The sequence below is a fragment of the Mytilus galloprovincialis genome, chromosome 3 (assembly GCF_965363235.1).
Source record: "Mytilus galloprovincialis chromosome 3, xbMytGall1.hap1.1, whole genome shotgun sequence".
Taxonomy (NCBI): Eukaryota; Metazoa; Mollusca; class Bivalvia; order Mytilida; family Mytilidae; genus Mytilus; species Mytilus galloprovincialis.
Window position 1 is genome coordinate 99,967,654 of NC_134840.1, and position 13,476 is coordinate 99,981,129.

A 13,476-nucleotide genomic window follows, 5' to 3' on the forward strand; every position below is an offset into this window, starting at 1 on the left:
AATAAAGGAATATCTTGAATAATTTTAATTGGGAGCAGGACCAAATATAGAAAAGTTGCCGATCTCTATGATAGTAAGGCTACTAAGGGACGACATCAAAAGTTCAATGTAGGATAAAAAACTTAATTCACATAGTTTTTTCACTGACACCCCCACCCCCCTCTTAACTTAATTTGGGAAAAATTGATTCACCAATAGGGATATATGTAAAAATCGATTTTAGATATACAAAACTTGTAGAATTTAACCCCCCACCCCCAAACTATTTGATTTAAGTTTTTTATCCTACATCGATCTTTTGATGTCATCCCTAAGGCAGTACACGAATAAGTAGTTTAACAAATAAAGGAGTATCTTGAATAATTTTAATTGGGAGCAGGATCAAATATAGAAAAGTTGCCGATCTCTATGATAGTAAGGCTGCTAAGGCAGTACACGAATAAGTAGTTTAACAAATAAAGGAATATCTTGAATAATTTTAATTGGGAGCAGGACCAAATATAGAAAAGTTGCCGATCTGTGGTCAGTATAAGGAAAGAAGTTGAAGTAAAAAATAGTAATCACATAGACCATTTAAAAAAATTAAAAAAATAACTTATATTATATTCACCGTTTTTACTTAACTTTAGGATTAATTTTAATTGTTCAAAAATCTCAATACATTCTTATAAATGTTTAGATGCTCGACTGCCAATGTGTATCCCCCTTTTTGACCTACACTTTTTATTTTCCAAATTTATCTTACTCCTTGTTGATTTTTTTCATACATTTGTATGATAACATTCTACGTTTAAGAATATATTATTTTTTTTTCATGAGATGCGATATTTGTATATTCTTTGTTCGTATTTTTGTATTATGTTTCAGAACTGCATGTGCATGCGCTGCAGTCACATCCGGATGGCATCCCATTGTATCGTTGGTAACACCCTTTCAGTCCGTAGCGGTTGTGCTGTGTCCAATCATACCTTGACGGCGCCATTCCATTGTTGGAACCTTGGTAACGCCACCGCATTCCGTAGCCTTCCAAGTTGCGGATAGCAGTTTCCAGCTTCAGCTGAGAACATCAAAAGATTGAAGATTTGTCGGAAGATATTGGTATTTCCTACAGCCAAGAGCTTTGAAAACGTAAGTTTTTATTACTTTTGTTATATTTCGTTACTTTGTTCGTTGTTAGAGTCTGCAAACATGTCAAATGCTTACTTTAGGTAGAAACTTCACTGTACAAATCAGTACAAGTAACAATACAGTTTGAACTTTCTGTCGATTGTTTACGGAATAATAACGTATTTACTAAGAGAAATAATATAACGTTGCATTAGATACTGACACTTGAACATTTTTAAGTGGATTTAGAGAAATCTGTTTTACTACTATTCCATTGTAGTCTTTAGTTTAAGCTGCATCATATCATCAGCCAATTATATCATAATTTTTTTTTTAATTTAAAGTTATTTTTATAGAGTTCAAATGGTATATAGAAAAAATAGATAAAAAATTGGTAAAACAAATATGTATTTCATTCAATCATATCCGATTTACATATAATTTTTTTTCACGGCGACCCGCAGTCAGATTCTACTGTGACGTCGACAATAGATAGATTGATTATTGCTTAACGTCGCGTCATTGACAATAGTGAAGAGCATTTTTTGAAGTTTCAGTATGGTATGAAAAATTACCAAATATGAAGAGAAATATATAGATATATAACATAGGGAGATGGGGTATGATTACAAATGAGACAGACATCAAACAGAGTCCAAGAATTTAAGCAATAGAAAGCCGTCACCGTGCAGCTTTCAACAATGGATTATACCATACCGTTTATGAACAAATGTGTATTTGTTAAACTAAAATCTCAAATTAAAAATATATTTATCCTTGGATTTATACAGGAGGATTGGAAAGTAGTACAAACCAAATCAGTATATATAACTGTGATATCTCTTTTGTTATTGCACCTTACTTTCAAATCTGAAAATCATAACTTCAAACGTTGGTTGCCTTTTTTTACGATACTATTCGATTTATTTGACATGGCCGTACAAGCGCTTTATTGTCATTTATAAGATAAACGTAAAAGGCCGTACAAGCGCCGTGTTTGCATTCATTTATAAGATCTGCGCAAAGAGCCGAACAAAGTGCATTATTATCAGTGCAGGAAAGTCAGTATACGCGCCTTTTAATATCCGGAAATTCACAAAATACATCTTATAAAGTTGATAAGATACCGATATCTTATTAACTAAATAGGATTAAGTATATACTTTTAAAGATATCTTATGAACTTTACAAGATTTTTCATCCAGTATATCTCTAAAATATATATATGCAAAATATACTAGTATAAGATATTTTATAAACTTTACAAAATATCTCATCAAGTATATCTCTAAAAAAAATCATGTATGAACAAATATACTAGTATAAGATATTTCATAAACTAAACAAGATATCTCATAAAGTATTTTTCTAAAATATATATGAAAAAATATACTAGTATACTATATCTTTTTGAACAATAAAAGATATCTCATTAAGTATTTCTCTATAATATATATTAAAAAATATACTAGTTTAAGATATCTTATTCAACAATACAAGATATCTCATCAAGTATTTCTCTAAAATATATATTAAAAATAAACTAGTATAAGATATCTTATGAGCTAAACAAGACATTTCATAAAGTATTTCTCTAAAATATATATGAAAAATATACTAGTATAAGATATCTTATGAACTATACAATATATCTCATAAAGTATTTCTCTAAAATATATATATATGAAAAAATAAACAAGTATTAGATATCTTTTGAACAATAAAAGATATCTCATAAAGTATTTCTCTAAAATATGTATTAAAAATATACTAGTATAAGATATCTTATGAGCTAAACAAGATATCTCATAAAGTATTTCTCTAAAATATATATGAAAAATATACTGGTATAAGATATCTTATGAACTATACAATATATTTCATTGAATATTTCTCTAAAATACATATGAAAAAATATTCTAGTGTAAGATATTTTATAAACTAAACAAGATATATCATAGTGTATAAGATATCATTTAAACTTTATCATATATCTTATTCAGCTGACCATATATCTAATAAAGTTATCAAGCTATATTTAAAGTATGACATACATCTTATTAGTTTCAAATTGAATAAGATATCTCAAATCAAATACAAGTCATCTTAAAATTGAGAAAGGAAATGGTGAATATGTCAAAGCGACAACCACCCGACCATAGAGCAAACAACAGCCGAAGGCAACCAATGGGTCTTCAATGTAGCGAGAATTCCCGCACCCGTAGGTGTCCTTCAGCTGGCCCCTAAAATATGCATAATAGTACAGTGATAATGGACGTCATACTAAACTCCGAATTATACACAAGAAACTAAAATTTAAAATCATACAAGACTAACAAAGGCTTATATACTTTATATTTTTGTGAAATAATTTTGAATATGATGCTAATACGATCTTTATATATAAAATAAGATAAGTGATTAACTGTTTGAGTTATCTTTAAAACTAATTGAGATAACTTATAAACCAATAGGGAAATCCTTTAAACTAATTGAGATATCTGATAAACTAATAGATGTTTGAACCTGTCCTAAGTCAGTAGTTGTCGTTTGTTTATGTAATATATACGTGTTTCTTGTTTCTCGTTTTTTTTTTTATATAGATTAGACCGTTGGTTTTCCCGTTTGAATGGTTTTACACTAGTAATTTTGGGGCCCTTTATAGCTTGTTGTTCGATGTGAGTCAAGGCTCCGTGTTGAAGGCCGTACATTGAAGTATAATGGTTTACTTTTTTTTAAATTGTAATTTGGATGGAGAGTTGTCTCATTGGCACTCAGACCACATCTTCCTATATCTATAATAGAGAAATCTTTCAAACTAATTGAGAGATCTTATAAACCAATAGAGAAATCTTTTAAACTAATTCAATTGAGAGATCTTATAAACTACTACCTTTATCTTGTAAACTTTATAAGATATATTCTAAACGTATATGCTAAATAAAATAAATCTTTTATTATTACATATTATTGTGAAAACTAAATATTACGTTTTAAAAGAAGTTATTTTAAGATTCTAATCGTTTTCATTGAAAAGGCCATACACTGTCATTTTTGAGATATACGTGAACGGTCACACAAGCGTTCTATATCATTGATAAGATAAACGCCGAGGGCCATACAAGCGCCTTTTTTGTTGTTTATAAGATATACGTGAACGGCCACACAATCGTTCTACTGTCATTGATAAGATAAATATTGAGGGCAGTACAAGCGCCTTTTTTTGTCATTTATAAGATATACGCGAATGGTCATACAAGTGTTCTACTGTCATTGATAAGATAAACGTTGAGGGCCGTACAGTCACGCGCCTATTTGTCATTTATAAGATATACGCGAACGGCCGCACAGTCAAGCGTTCTACTGTCAATGATAAGATTAACGACGAGGGCCGTACACGCGCCTTTTTGTCATTTACAAGATATACATGAACCGCCACACAATCGTTCTTCTGTCATTGATAAGATAAACATTGAGGGCCATGCAAGCGCCTGTTTGTCATTTACAAGATATACGCCAAAGGCCGTACAAGCGTTCTGCTATATAGATATACGTGAAAGGCCACTATAAAATATACGTGAAAGGCGGTTCAGTCGTTCTACTATAAGCTATACGTGAAAGGCGGTACAATCGTTCCACTATAAGATATACGTGAAAGGCCGTACAATCGTTCCACTAAAAGCTATACGTGAAAGGCGGTACAGTCGTTCCACTATAAGCTATACGTGAAAGGCCGTACAATCGTTCCACTATAAGATATACTTGACAGGCGGTACAATCGTTCCATTATAAGATATACGTGAAAGGCCGTACAATCGATCTACTATATATATATAAGCTATACGTGAAAGGCGGTACAATCGTTCCACTGTAAAATATACGTGAAAGGCCGTACAATCGTTCCACTATAAGATATACGTGAAAGGCCGTACAAGCGCCTTATTATCACGAATATCAGATCCACAACTCAAGGAAAGTCCGTACTCGCGCTTTTTTTAATTCATAAAAGATAACCTTATAAGATATACTATTGACTCATATTCCTTTCTAAAAGATATATTTCAAAATATATAAAATATCGTTTAATTTGTAAAAAGATACCTTATCCAATAAACAAGATATCTTATTAAATAAACAATATATCTTATTCAATAATCAAGATATCTTATTAAATAGACAAGATATCTTATTTAGTAAACAATATATTTAAGACATATTTTAAAGTTTGCAAGACACTTTTTCAATAAACAAGATATTTAAGATATATTTCAAAGTTTGTAAGATATCTTTATAACTTAAAATTAAATGAGATATATCAAATAGAAAACAGATACTTTATAAACATATTGAGATATCATATTTATTATTATTAATTTATTTGAAATTGAATAAATATAAAAACGGTTTGTCATATAGAAGTTATATTGCATTTTTATGAGATATTTTACTTAATATCAAGTTATTAGAATATACATATCAATAGAAACCGATTCCATTGAGTGTGTAGACAACGGTAATATCTTTTATTAGCTGAGTGTTAACTAAACCGTAAAGTCATTATTAGGTCTGATAAACTACCCTCTTTTCGAAGTAGCCTAGTCCAACAGACGGATATATTGTTTATCTGTCGGACCAGGGTATACTCTAAAAGAAGAGTAGTTTGCCTTACATAATAATGACTTCAGCCAACAATCAAACTAACAAAATATATTATCTTTGCCTACACACTCAATGGAATCGGCTGTAAAGCATCTTATCTCTTAAATTAGAAGTGTCATAAAAGCAGAATGAATCGAGTGTGTATGCGTGAAGTCATTGTTATGCAAACTACCCTCCTTTTATAAAAGTAGACTAGTCAGACAGATAACAATCTCTTTGTCTGTAGGACTATATAGACTACCCCGAAAGGAGGGAAGTATGCATTAACTAATAATGACTTCACAGTTCCAGAAAAAAGCAAGCTTACCAAAGATTCTACCTTTACCTTCACGCTCAATGCATTCTACTGTAACTAATTTTGCGATATCTTTATACTCTATATAAAAGTAAATTTTGAATATTCATACAGTTGTATGGTTGTCAGTCTTTTCGGTTAAAAAAAATGAATGTCTGATTGAGGAATGAGGTTAATTTTAGTACTTCTGACCCTGTTGCCAGGGCCGTAACTAGGGTTCGAATTCAGGGGAGGCAGGGGTTTGGGGGCCGCCGATTGAGGCCCCCAAGAGAGGTGCCCCCCCCCCCCCCCCCGCCGATTTTTTTTCTCAGTAAAATGGCTAAAAATAACCCGTATTCCTTCGATTTCCTTACTTTTAGAAACATCAGTATTGCTTGAACCTGGAAGCAATTTTTATGCAAAAACAAGCTGTCTGGGCCTGAGATTGCTGTTCGGGGTGAGCCAAGGCTCCGTCTTGATGGCCGTACTTTGACCTATAATTATTAACAGTAAATACATGGTGACCACCGATTTTTTTTCTCTCAGTAAAATGTCTAAAAATAACCCGTTTCCTTCGATTTCCTTACTTTAAGAAACACATAAGTATTGCTGGTTCCTGGAAGCAATTTTTATGCAAACAATTATTATCTGTATTTAAAGATAATTTTGTTAGAAATTAAACTGGTAAGTTTTAAAAACAACATATAAAGCAAGATCATATAGAACGCAAGATATTTTTTTTTATCGAGGACCTTCAATTTCAATATCGTTGTAAGCTGAACAGACATGTATATAACTACAACCAGGGACTTTCTATTCTAAGTATATACTTAGTATAGAAAGTCCCTGCTACAACGAATGGGAGTGTTTAACTACTAAGGCATTGACCATAATGTTCTCGTGCGATCGGGAGACGTTAAAAAAAAAACGATCCAACAGCTGATTCAGCCGGTAACGAATTTCCGATATCATAAAAGATTCACAATACGAAGGGAACTTCCTCTGCTTAATTGAGCCCCTAAATGAATGTAAATGGTTAAGTTTTATTCAATATTGTCGAAAGCAAAGTTTTATATGTGTTCTCGTACGAACATATACTGAATAACAGACAGACGGCCACACGAAAAATTGAATAAAGCTATACTGAAACGGTTAACTTTCGATCAAAATTCCGGAAAAGGACAGATATATCACGTATCTTGATAACACTGTTAAAACTGAAACTTGTGTTGTTTATAATATAAATTCAAGTTCTTGCTGTACATATTTCATTTTATTACTTCAAAAAAAAAATTTGGTGTAGAAATTTCAGGGCAGTTGCCTCCACTGCCTCATAGGTAGTTACGGCCCTGGTTGCCATTGAAGTCCTCTAGTTTGTCGAACTTTCACCATCTTGTAATGTATTTTGGAAGATGGTATCATGGGGTCTTTATAAGTTAAGATGACGCATGTCAATTGTTGAAAGCTACAATGTATACCCATAGCCAGGGGGGTTCGGACGACCCCCCCCCCCCCCCCCCTAAAAAAAATAAGCACTGTTAAAGTCAATGTTCTGTTCGAATTGTGACTGTTAAAGTCAAGTTTGTGAGTCCAACGAACCACCACCCCCCCCCCCCCCCCCCCCCCCTTTTTTGAAATTTCTGGCTACGGGCCTGCAAGGTGACTTCTATATTATTTTGTTGTGCTGCTGAAACAAACGTCTACACATTGCTCAGCGATTTGAGTGTCAGACCTAGTGCATATACTGTTTACCAACTTCTATTGCTTAAAGTAAAAAAAAAAGATAAGATAAAAAATCTGACCACTAGTATACAAGGTGACAATCAAGGACAAAATCAACCAAAAATGGCGGCGCCCATATGTAGTCGTTTGATACGCTTGTGACGTAACATTGAAAACGTTATAATGACCAAGGCTCTGTGTTGAAGACCGTACCTTGCCCTATAATGATTTACTTTTATAAATTGTCATTTGGATGGAGAGTTATTTGTCTCATTGGCACTCATACCCCATCTTCCTATGTTTATAGATTGATTGCAAATACATTTTAATATCCACTGCCATATATATAAATATATATATCGTGTTTGGGAGGCCGTAGTGAAGTTGAATACACAATTTTTCAGGGGAATACTATTTTATATTAAGCTCAGCACTATGTTTCCCCCTCTTATTATCAATTATATATTTAAACCAGAAATGTTTTATGGAACAGACTATTAGTTCAAATGCTCTCCCATTTGGTATTGCCTCTTAGATATATTTCAATTTGATATTGAAAGAAGTCTAGTTAGAACTCATCTTTAATAGCAACCATTTTATTTTCCGGGAGGGGGAAAGGGGGGGGGGGGGTCGGTCTATGGATATTTTTTTCCAGACAGACTTTTTATAGAATTCGGCTAAAACAATCTAACCATTTTTTTCTTTCAATTTTAGCGATGAGGATGTAAAAAAACAAATTAATTTTTTTTCTCCAAAAACTGCAAACTTTTTTTTTCCAAAAAAAACCTAGCCCACCTAGAAAATCAAATGGTTGCTGCCTAAATATATCTTTTGGCATTTAGTTTCTAGTTGATATATAGTACTCGCATATAATTTGCAAACATATAACGCCTCCTCGCTTTAAAAAAAGAGGTGTTTTTTGATTATGCAGTCTTCTTCCGTATCTCCCTCTTCATAATATAGGTGTTTGATGAAGAAGGTCGTTATCTGTTAGCTCAAAGATGAGATGTTTTATAAAGAACCTATAACAAATGAAAAGGATCAACAGACAACATTAGTATACAAAACACAACTTCGCAACACGAACCCCATCAAAACTACCAGGGGTGAGCTCAGGTGGTCCAAAAATGTAAGCAGATCCTCCACTATACAAACCAGGGGGAGCTCAGGTGGTCCAAAAATGTAAGCAGATCCTCCACTATACAAACCAGGGGGAGCTCATGTGGTCCAAAAATGTAAGCAGATACTCCACTATACAAACCAGGGGGAGCTCAGGTCGTCCAAAAATGTAAGCAGATCCTGCACCATACAAACCAGGGGGAGCTTGGGTGGTCCAAAAATGTAAGCAGATCCTCCACTATACAAACCAGGGGGAGCTTGGGTGGTCCAAAGATGTAAGCAGATCCTCCACCATACAAACCAGAGGCAGCTCAGGTGGTCCAAAAATGTAAGCAGATCCTGCACCATGCAAACCAGGGGGAGCTCAGGTGGTCCAAAAATGTAAGCAGATCCTCCACCATACAAACCAGGGGGAGCTCAGGTGGTCCAAAAATGTAAGCAGATCCTGCACTATACAAACCAGGGGGAGCTCAGGTGGTCCAAAAATGTAAGCAGATCCTGCCCCATACAAATTTGGGTGATAAGTCTCATTCAGTATGTCACAGAGCATATCCGTCGTCATCTGTACAACAAATATTCCACAACTGTCCACCAACTCGAGATATAACTGTGTTCTTTTTTCTGTAGATGACCAAGCCTAAGAAGCCACTGCAGTATTGCAATGTTACGAGGACGGATAAAGAGCCACAGCGCCGTCTTCTTAACCGTGGAGCTATAAAAAATGGACTTGGTGGACAAAAAATTGAATATCCGGTTAACAGAGTAATGCCACGTAACAAAAAGGGACAACCACTCAGCTCTAACCGCATTGATGTAAACCTCAATAATTTCTTGCCAAAATTGCCAGATGCCAATACTGGTAATACTAAAAGTAAGTACATTAAAAAAAGGAACGGACCATAATCTTTTTTTTTAAAGCTCTGGGAGGAGATAAATCTGTCGAAGAAGCAGTTTTACAGTTAAAATAATAAAGCATGCAAAGCAAGAGTTTAAATGCCTAGCTTGCAAAAAGGCAGTGCAATTAAGTTTTTTTGCTCAGGCATTGCAATTAAGAGTGACACCTTAAAAAGGTGGAGTAATATTATAGTTTGTTTACTTCATAATGTATATAACAATGAGTTGATTGGACAATGGATATTATATTGGAAACAATTATGATATTCATTGACCAATCAACACTTTATGTGTAGTAAACAGACTGTTATACTCCACCTGCCCGTTGAATTTATGTGTTAATCTTAATTACAATGTCTGAGCAAACAACCAAACAAAATTGGCAAGTAAGGCATTTAAACTCTTGGTTTGCATGCTTTATTGCATGCTTTATTATTTTAACTGTAAAGAGGAAATTTGGTATGATTGTTAAGGATTATGTACCCTTGTGTTGCTTCAATGCTAAATATATGGAAATTTTATAGAAAATCCACAGCCTTTATCCTTGTTCCATCATATTTGGCAATTGGATGACCGATAGATATATGATTATTGCATGCAGTGCTAGCATTGATTTCCTTAAAACAAGTTTATTAATATAATTATTGGTTAGAAAAATTTAAAATATGGAACAAATCAAGTACACCTTTTAGGGTGCGCTCGACTTTAGTGACTCAGCACGCGGTATTTTGGAATTTACAGATTGTTTAGAACTTTTTGCAAAAAATAAACACTAGCACATCATGGAAAAGCAAGTGAGTAATTTATGTTTCAAATTTTATAACAACAATCTCTGTATTAAAGGCTGTGGATTTTCTATAAAAATTTGATTTATTTGCCACAAAGTCCTCTTTTTCTATTAAATGCAATGCAACAGTAAATAATAATGCTTGGCATCAAGTTTCCCCCTAGTAAATGTTCAAAATGGCCTGTTTCTATTATTCATTATATCTGTAGTTTTGATACAATTGATGTTTGAAAAATTCGTACAAAAAAGGCGACAGAAGGGTACATAAACCTTAATGAGACAACTATGAACCATGGGACAACAAAAAACTAGGATGTAAGGAAGTGCTGGTGTTTACGATTTCAAATAATAGACACCGCATATTAGGCTGTAAATACCTTACCGTGTTTAAAATATTTCATATAGTCTATGTTTTATGTTTTTCTAAACAGTACATCTCTTTGTTGTTTTAGTGAGAGGTGTAAACCCATATGCACCAGAGCCTAAGCCTATAACCGATGGCACCTCCTACTTGGATACATACCAGATGAAGCCTGGTTTCCACTTTCCGGATGTTGAAGACAAGATTAAAATTGCTGCTAGGCACCAGCTCCAAATAAAAGTAGTTCCAAAGGAAATTGTTAAGCTTGAGGATGAATTAGATAACAGACCTCGCACTAGAATGCATAGAGAGGTACGTGAAATACATTACAATTTGATTCTCTATTTTTTTTATTAAACATATTATAATAATTAGTTGGTTGTTTTTTTTTCAAAACTGATTTAAAATTTCATGGTTTGCAAAAAATGAAGTTTTCTCCCCAAATCCAATGGAAATGACAAGTATAACTAAAATGAATATTTTTTTTTGCTTTTTTAGGACAATGTAACAACATTATTATCGCCCTCTGACCTCAGTGTTATATCATATAACCGAAGTGACAGTCCATTGAACATACCTATGCCACCATCACGAAGAGCTAGTCCTTTATACGCTGGACCACCAACTATGCCACATGGAGAAGGAACTCATCTTTCCTCATCAGCAGAACTACAAATTGAAGGGGCTCTTGTACCACGTCCACCACCTATGTCATGTGGAGAAGGACAAGAACATGCATATATGCCATGCCCACCATCTATGTCACACAATGAAGATCGCATGTATATGCCACGCCCACCACCTGGCCCACGTGGGGTGAGACATGCTTTTATGCCACAGCCACCAACCGTACAACGTGAAGCAGATCAAGCACATATGCCAACAGTACCAAAAGAAGATGGCACTTCCTATTATAAGCGTAAAACTTCTGTTAAACTGGAAAACATGAACATTTTCCCACACCACAATACTCAGCTTGGACTTACAGCTGAAATATTGAACAACTGTATGCCTACTGCACCTACTCGATCTGAGAGGAACATTCGCGGACAGTCACAACAGAAAGGTGGAGGCAGAAAGACACTTCCTCCACTCCAAAGAAATATGCCCTATTAGATGGATAACTAGTAAATAAATGAATACGTTGTTGCAATAATACTTATGGTTCTAAAAGTAATATAATATCAATATTAAGCAAGTGAATAATGTGAGTTATAAGAATACCATCGAGTTGTAATTATATATTTGTGATTTAAATGTAATTGAACTTATTTTTACCTTTTGTGCTTTTTTACTTGTTTGTGCTATAACTTGTTTGTGTTACTACTTGTTTGTGCTTTTACTTGATTGCGTTATACCTGTTTGTGCTATAACATGTATGCTTTTGTGCCATATATGATACTATTAATTGATTTTTTTACCTTAATAATAGAAATCGAAAGAAAGGGACTGCCTAATGTCAATGTTAAACACTCAATTGTGCCTTTAGATATTTGTTCTTTTCAAAAACCATTTGCTCTGGATAACTACTTCGCAGTTAATATCAAAATTTGATAATTCAAAATTTATAATGCTTGTGCTTGCCATAAATACACATGCTAATCCCAATAGCAACTGATTGTGCTAGCCAAGGAGTTTCGATTCGAGTATATGGACTGTTCTGATTGAACATAAGCATATAGAAAATTGCTAAAAAAAAAAAAAAAAAAAAAATATATATAAAAAAAAAAAAAAAAAATTAAAAAGAAATAAATAAAAAAAAAAATTAAAAAATATTGTATTACAAATACTATAAAAAAAATAAACAAAAATATAGATTTGTTTTATTGTGCATGAAGTTGTTTCAGAACTCAGTTAGTTGATAGATCAAAATTTAAATAAGCTCAACAAAGTTTATGGTTGTTTTTGTTTGTTTGGTGCTAAAGTGGAAGGGGAAAGAGTGAGAACTGAAATGAACCCTTAATTTTTTACCTTGCTCCCATCTTGTCACCATCAATTCAAACAAGTATATACTTCTTTCAATATCAGATGTTATTTAACCATTACACTCAACCTCTATAATATCAATGTTAAGCAAGTGAATAGTGTGAGTTATAAGAATACCATCGAATTGTTATTATATATGTGTGATTTAAATGTAATCGAACTTGTTTTTTACCTTTTGTGCTATAACTTGTTTGTATTACTGTTTGTTTGTGCTTTTCCTTGTTTGTGAAATACTTGTTTGTGCTATAACATGTATGCATTTGTGCCATATATGATACTATTAATTGCTTTTTACCTTAATAATAGAAATCAAAAGACAATGTAAAATTCTAAGTAAGTCTAAAAGATGATAAAAGAAAGGAGCTGATTAATTTTAATGTTAAACGTTCAAGCGTGTCCTTAAATATGTGTGCTTTTAAAAACCATGTGCTCTGGATAGGGCTACTTCTCAGTTAATACCAAATTCATGATTTATAAATGCTTGTGCTTGCCATAAATACACATGCTAATCCCAATAGCAACTGTGTGTGTTAGCCAAAGAGTTTCGATTCGAGTATATGGACTGTT

General features: G+C 33.3%; 1 protein-coding gene across 1 annotated transcript; it reads left to right on the forward strand.

Moving 5' to 3' along the window:
• Positions 1–917: 917 nt before the first annotated feature.
• On the forward strand, positions 918–12,023 carry LOC143069525 (uncharacterized; the record flags this gene model as incomplete). The annotated part of the gene is given in 4 exon segments (XM_076244204.1): positions 918–1,128; positions 9,509–9,752; positions 11,015–11,235; positions 11,422–12,023. Coding segments are annotated over 3 exon segments (1,067 nt in total), but the record flags the coding sequence as incomplete, so codon positions are not given.
• Positions 12,024–13,476: the final 1,453 nt, after the last annotated feature.